At 37.6% G+C, this 6,576-nt stretch overlaps 1 protein-coding gene across 1 annotated transcript in view; it reads right to left on the reverse strand.

Annotated features, from left to right (window-relative positions):
* The window catches only part of MAN1A1 (mannosidase alpha class 1A member 1), a 143,193-nt gene that overhangs the window by 7,122 nt on the left and 129,495 nt on the right, over positions 1-6,576 (reverse strand). The window contains exons 9-10 of the mRNA XM_048297920.1: positions 4,213-4,432; positions 3,166-3,338 (exon numbers count right to left, since the gene is read on the reverse strand). Of these exons, the coding sequence (XP_048153877.1) occupies positions 3,166-3,338; positions 4,213-4,432 (393 nt within the window). The remainder of the gene's footprint in view (positions 1-3,165; positions 3,339-4,212; positions 4,433-6,576) is intronic.

Consider the following 6,576-nt stretch of genomic DNA (forward strand, 5'->3'; position numbering starts at 1 on the left):
CTATTCTCTAATGTATTTAGAGCCTTCTTTGAGTTCAGAGGCATCATAAAGGTACCTGAAGGCATTGCTATGATGTAAACTAAGGGGTTAACTTGCCCCATGTTGGCTTTCTGGTGGTATCGATGCAAATATGAAGCATCTCATCCCTCAAAGCTACTTTCCACCTAACTAAAGTAAGAGGACATCCACCTGCAGGATTAGTAAGATAAAAAGGCTCTAGGTTGTCAACCATCCTGGCAGTGATGGGCTTTTGTGCCCTTTCCTGCAGTTTCAGAGTACAGTGATGTTTACAGTGACAGGGGGTAGTGGTGGGTAGGAAGAAACAATCAAACACATTTTAAATTAGTAGTTCTCGGAAAAGGAGGGTGGCTAGGATCAGTTATGCTACAGTAATGGAAAACATCAAGCACAGTGAAAACTGGCTGACAGACTCAAACTATCATAAAGGGGAAAAACAAAGGAAGTGTTACGAATTTAAAATATGTGCCACATTTATAATGCAGAAAGGGAGGCTTTCATGAGCTAAGCTGATAAAACCTTTCTGACTCAGTAACAGTGGATATTGCTGGTGGTCGTAACTGCATTTTCTCCAGCTGCTGAAGTACATACAAAATTATCTTGGACTCAAAGCAGCAAAGCAAATTCACAAAGCAAAAAAGGACAGGCTATAGCATATTTTTGGCCTATAAAGTTAGAGAAAGACTTAAGAGACTTGTCAGAGAGTTTAGAAGTCATGACTCTAAAACAGCCTCCTTTTCTACTACAAGGCTACTGGGAAACAAACCTAATGAGTTCGTATTGCCAGAGTAATGAGTTGCAAATGGACACAAAACACCTGAAGAACAACTTTTTTTGGACAAAACCCAAATAGTCTGATTGTTCGTTTCCTCTTTTTTCTTGTTTCAGTCTCAGGTTCCCTTTTGTGCAACAGGTGCTGGTAATTAAACCAACAACCTTCAGTGGTTGGGAACTTCCCCAAGGACAGAAAGGGTGATGTGCTCTTTGGGGCAACATCAAGGAGCAAGAGGGAACAGAATTTATGAAATAGTTATGGTAAGGTAGCATGATATGTGCTGTAACAAAAAATACTGTATCAGGTAGAGCTGTATGGCTATAAACACCAGGAGAGAACAGGAAGAAAAATTATTTTAAAGCTACAATTGACTGCATAACTTCTGGAAAGCTGTAAGTGCACCCAACTGCACATTAAGACAGTGGAAGAATCCTGGGCAGAATGGGACGAGCTGCATCTCCCACACACAGGCTGTGTTAGAGCCAGATTGAGAATAACCACAAGAATGTTAAACAAGGAACACGCGGGGAGTGAGAAGAAGGTAAACAAGTGTACCAACTTGAAAGAAACAAACAAACTGAACCAACAGGGTAAAGAATAATAATAAGGAAAACATTTCAATTGTTTATAACAATGTTATCAGTGTGGGCAGTAACAATGTCAGGAAAAACACCTCCTGGAGAAGGAACAGTTGGCATTGCTGAAGCCTGATGGGATGACTTCCATAAACAGCCATTGTAAATATGCCAATTATAATCTGCCTGGGAAGATTCCAGTAGTAAAATGTGTGCCTATGGGTGGTGTTAGCAAAGAAGAAAGTAAGGGAACAGCTCTCTAAATTAGAGGTTTTAAAACCCCAATTGCTTTGGAATTATTAACTCAGAAGCACATTGTTTCAGGACCACAGAGCCAACACTTGAGGGAGGGAAATACAATGCCCTAAATAACTACACTCTACCTAGCTGAATACAGTGCTCACTGTAGGTATGGAACAATCATGAATATTCAGACAAAAAGTTTGAGAGTATAAGTATAGTTAATACTACTATTCTTTTTTGGAAAGCAGATTTTGCTTTAAATTTAATTCCTCAAGGATATCTAATTACAAAACTTGAAACACCCTTTTTTCCACAATGCTCAACAGCATTTGCACAACATTTCTGATACGATCAGTATCTACACAGTGAATACTGAATACATTTACAGATCTTGGTTGCCGTGGAGGGATTTGAATTTATGGGGTAACAGCTCTCTAGTAGGGTCCCTTAGGGATGAGAAATTGTAGGACGCCAAGTCTACATGTTCTACCCTTAGAGTAGAGCAGCCTTCTGTAACTACTGGTGTAAGCCCCTTCAAGAAGGTTGTAATCATACACTTCTAGAAGCAAGAGGTGTTGGGTAAAGTGACATACAGGACATTTTTGAAATCCTGGAAAGCAATACCCCTGCACAGGAGAGGTCACTGTGAACAAAATATTGCAGAGAGTTTTTTTTTTTTCATTTTTCTTAAGTATGCAGAGCCAGAAAAATAATGTTCTTCAGCTTGCTGTACTTCCTATCAGATCCCAGATAATTTAGCAAGAGCAACATCAGTGTGAGGAGGACACAAGTGAACTCCAGAGGAGTGTAATAAGGACCCATACCTGGAGGATGAAACATGGTAAATCTAAAGGCTCTCTACCTTAACAGTAAGAGTAGATTAACTGCTGAAATAAGGGAAACAATGGATTTGGCAAGCCAATTTTTCGCAGTGCAGACTAGCTGCCCTTTTGGAAGGCTTGTGCCAGACAAACACAAATAGCTCGGTTCAGCATGACTGGTTGAAGCTGAAAGGCCAGCAGGACAAAAAAATTCAGATCTAGAAGAGATTGCTATCATTTAGGGAGTTTTGTCCAAACAACCTATGCTTCTTAAAAGTGACATGGTTTTTAAACGTTTGGTACTATCTAGTCTTTCCTCCTGGCCTTTGTTACCTTAATTAAAATCACCTTCATACAATTACTGAAAATACATTTCATAAAACTTATTTCCATATCCAAGGCTCAAATCTGACACACGTTTGCACTTTCCATTCACATGCAGCAACACTCAACATCTTGGACAGTACACCCAAATGTGACCCCTAATCCTAGAAGTATTTAAGGAGAAATCACAAGGTACTTTTCTATTATACAATATCAGCAGTATTTGATTTTGTCAAAATGATGTTAGTTCATCTATTTAGCAAAAGAATCCCCGGAAATCTGAATTGATATCACTGATTTAAAACAAATTATTTACTCTGCAACTGCTGAACAATATCCAGGTATCATTCAATAGTGCACTTAACAAGATTACTAGGATTTAACAACAAGAAGTCCAATAGAACATTACCTCAACAGCTTCCCATCCCCACTGCCTGTACTTTGGATCGTGAGTGAGCCGCCACATGTACATGTAGGTCTCTATGACTTCTGGTCGTAGGATGTAGTATTTTTCATTTTGCCTTGTAGCAATGGCCTCAACACCACCATCAAATCTGAAGGCTTCTGGTCCCAGTTTCATGCCTAGACAATATAAAAGCACTGACTAAAATAAAGGCATTAAAAAAGGTTTCAAATCATGTAACATACCAAATCAAACCCACAAAATTACCAAATCACACTAGCCTTCTATGAGGCACAAAGCCGTATACCCAAAACCGTGTAATTTATGAAAGATCCTGCAGCACCTCCTGTTTTTAATATTTTATAAATAATTTGGAGTAGGAGAGAGCTGTTCTTCACCAATGCTTTAAATGGCAGCTACAGTTTGAATGGCAATGCTAGCATTTCCATTCTGGAAGACTTCATGAATGAAGTCTTGAAACAATTCTTGAATTGTTGAATTTCAATTCTTGAAACAAATGAAATTTTGCTAAAAAGATGAGGATATTTACTTTTCTATATCAAACTGGAAAATACACGCTGGCACCTGAAATGCTGCCAGGGTTATTTCTATAAGACGACAATAAAATCTAAAGAAATTTCCTGCACAGAAATCCACTTTCTTCATGCAATTCTATTGTTTGCAGCATTGTATGAACAGAACTGAGTGTAAAATATTCTTTTGTGCATAAAACACGAACAACAGCTATATTGATGCATAAATGAACAGATTCCAACTCTTACTTGTATTTAGCTATGCAGAAATTGGCATAGTGAAAAAAGCTTGTTAATTACTATTATGTAACTTTCATGTTAATTACTACAGGTGCACAGAAATTATTTACAAAACAGAGCAGCCATTTAAAAAGTTACTCTTAAAGCAAGGCAGCATTTGCTCAGAAAGGATGAACAGCTCTCACCATGCAACAATTTTCATTCAGCTTTATGCAAAAATACCAGTGACTGCCTTCGTGAAGGCAAGCTGCGCAGCCAAAGTCTGCAATATGGAACTCACGTGTACGATCATAGGATTCATGGCAAGTCCTGGCAATTTCAGCACCCAGCTCGATGTGATGGCCTGTCTTGTCACTGGGTGCTCCGTCTGCTCCCAGAGCAAACATGCCTCCAGCAAAACAAGTGAGGTGTCCCATCTTGTGTTCCAGCAATCCGCCCTTCCACTCGGCAATGTACGTCAGGCCCCCGCTTGACTTTCGGATGAGGTGGGTCTCTATGGCCTGCAAAGGGACGTGATTTCAAACCAAAGGTCCATTTGGTTAAGTGCAAAGGACAAAGCTGTCTTTTATGTTGGTTGTTTTTGCTCTGTCTTGCCTTTGCTCATAAAATGCAATGGATAATATGAGTCAGCATAACTTCAAAGTGAAGCCAAAACAAGGCAGATTAACATACATCAGTAAAGATGACTGATTTTGCTTCAACTTTGAGCAGTTTACAGGGTACATTTTACAAAAATGTTGGAAAGACCTACAAAATACACTTCAAATTTTGAATTATTTTAGTTTTTCCCCTTTCTACATTGAGCAGTTTCAGGTAATTTAACTTTCAATGGTGATTAGCCATCACTTCAGATTCTGTATTTCCCATTTGAATTCTGACTTAAAGGAGGTGGTTATTGATATAACTTCACGTAAATTATATGCAGTCATAACTCATATTCAAAACATTTGACTCAGTGCGTGCAGTGAATGATGTGAGGCGTCTGAGTCTAGATGGCATTCCCAAAGTCCAGGGGTTTCCCCTCCCAGACTGAAATCCTCTACTTATCAATCAAGAGCAAGGTCTCACTGAGATCTCTGTAAAAAAACCCCTAAGCAGAATAAAAATACACAAATCCAGAGAGAACTGGAAGTTGGTGATGTTATCACTGTATGGTCACTAATTACAAAATCCAGGAAGGCAGCCTTCCCTTGTGGGAGGAACAGAATTCAAACAACAGAGGAGATGCAGAAGAGCACATTAATTAGAAGCCCACAGAGAAAGTAAGGTATTATTCTTTAAAGGGTAACGGAGAGGAGATAAATAACTCTGTCATACATTCAGTTATCCATCAGTGCTCTGGTCCTTCTGCTAAAATTGTAAGATCCAAAACCAGTACTCAACATGCATTATGCAAGAGAAGAACCATTAAAAAATATCACTAGAGACAACTATTAATAAAAATGCCAGGATTTTTAAACAAGTTTTATACAGAGAAAGTAGTGATTGTAGTTACTTCTCCCCACTTAAGCATTTGTAAAGGTTGTTCCTATAAGCATGAAAAATCCTCTCTAAATTAGAAGCATCAGCTGAATAACTGTACAATTTTTACATGAGTATTTTTTTTCTGCCAAGAACATTACATTGAAAACTATACTTTGTTTTCCAGTAATATTAGTGCAAAGCACTTAGTAAGGGTGTTTTCTGCCCAGATCCAGAGCCACTATTAGCTCAGAAAACTCCTCCACCCCTTGTTTCCTCCTTGATTGTATGTTTTTAGCACTACGTACCTACTGGAAAACATACTTAAATTTTAGAGCAGAAGTAAATAATGAAAATTCCTGTGCTTTAAACAAATTCTGCTTTAAAAATCCTGCATAATTTAACCTATAAAAAGAGGAATTAGATGTGAAAGGGGAAAGGTGAGAAAAGACACAATAATTCTGTGGGAAATAGCTTTCAGACCTGTTTGGGCATTCTAACAGCAAGCCACCTAAAACCAAGTTCAGAAAGCAAAAACTTTAATGACATTTCATGTAACCTTTCAGCACGGTATCTCCCATCTCACCAAAACAACGGTTCTGAAAATAGGCAATAACTCTACTGGTCACTTAGCTGTTGGGTCAGAATTTATTTAAAAAATAAACAACTACAAAAATAGATTGATAACTAAATTTACCTATATTGCATTTTTTTTAGAAAGTAATGGCTGAAAAACAGAATCAAATATTACTGTATCTGACAGACATAACAGCAATGATGCACTTTTGAACTATCTGAACTAGATCAGAGTTGACTCTTGTAGTATAAAAATGGATTTTGTGATATCAATTAGTATTTGTGAGGTTTTTTTCCCCCCTTTTGGCTCAAGATTAGAGTTCAGGCTAAAAAAAGATGACTTCCAAGAGTTTTAAAATTATTCTAACAAACTAGTGTTAAGAAACTAACAAATTGATGCTGATTGATACCAAGAACGTCACAAAATAAAAATATATTTCCAATTTAAGTATTTGTGTTTAGTAAAGCAAATCATCTCGGTTTTATAAATGAGGTCTATTAAGAACTAGTACATATGTCTATTAAAAGTTATTTTATTATGTAACCACCTTATTTAAAGCTACTTTTATGAGGTAGTTATTAGATATATTACAGCCTCTCAGATTGC

This window comes from Corvus hawaiiensis, chromosome 3 (genome assembly GCF_020740725.1).
Source record: "Corvus hawaiiensis isolate bCorHaw1 chromosome 3, bCorHaw1.pri.cur, whole genome shotgun sequence".
NCBI classification, from domain to species: Eukaryota; Metazoa; Chordata; class Aves; order Passeriformes; family Corvidae; genus Corvus; species Corvus hawaiiensis.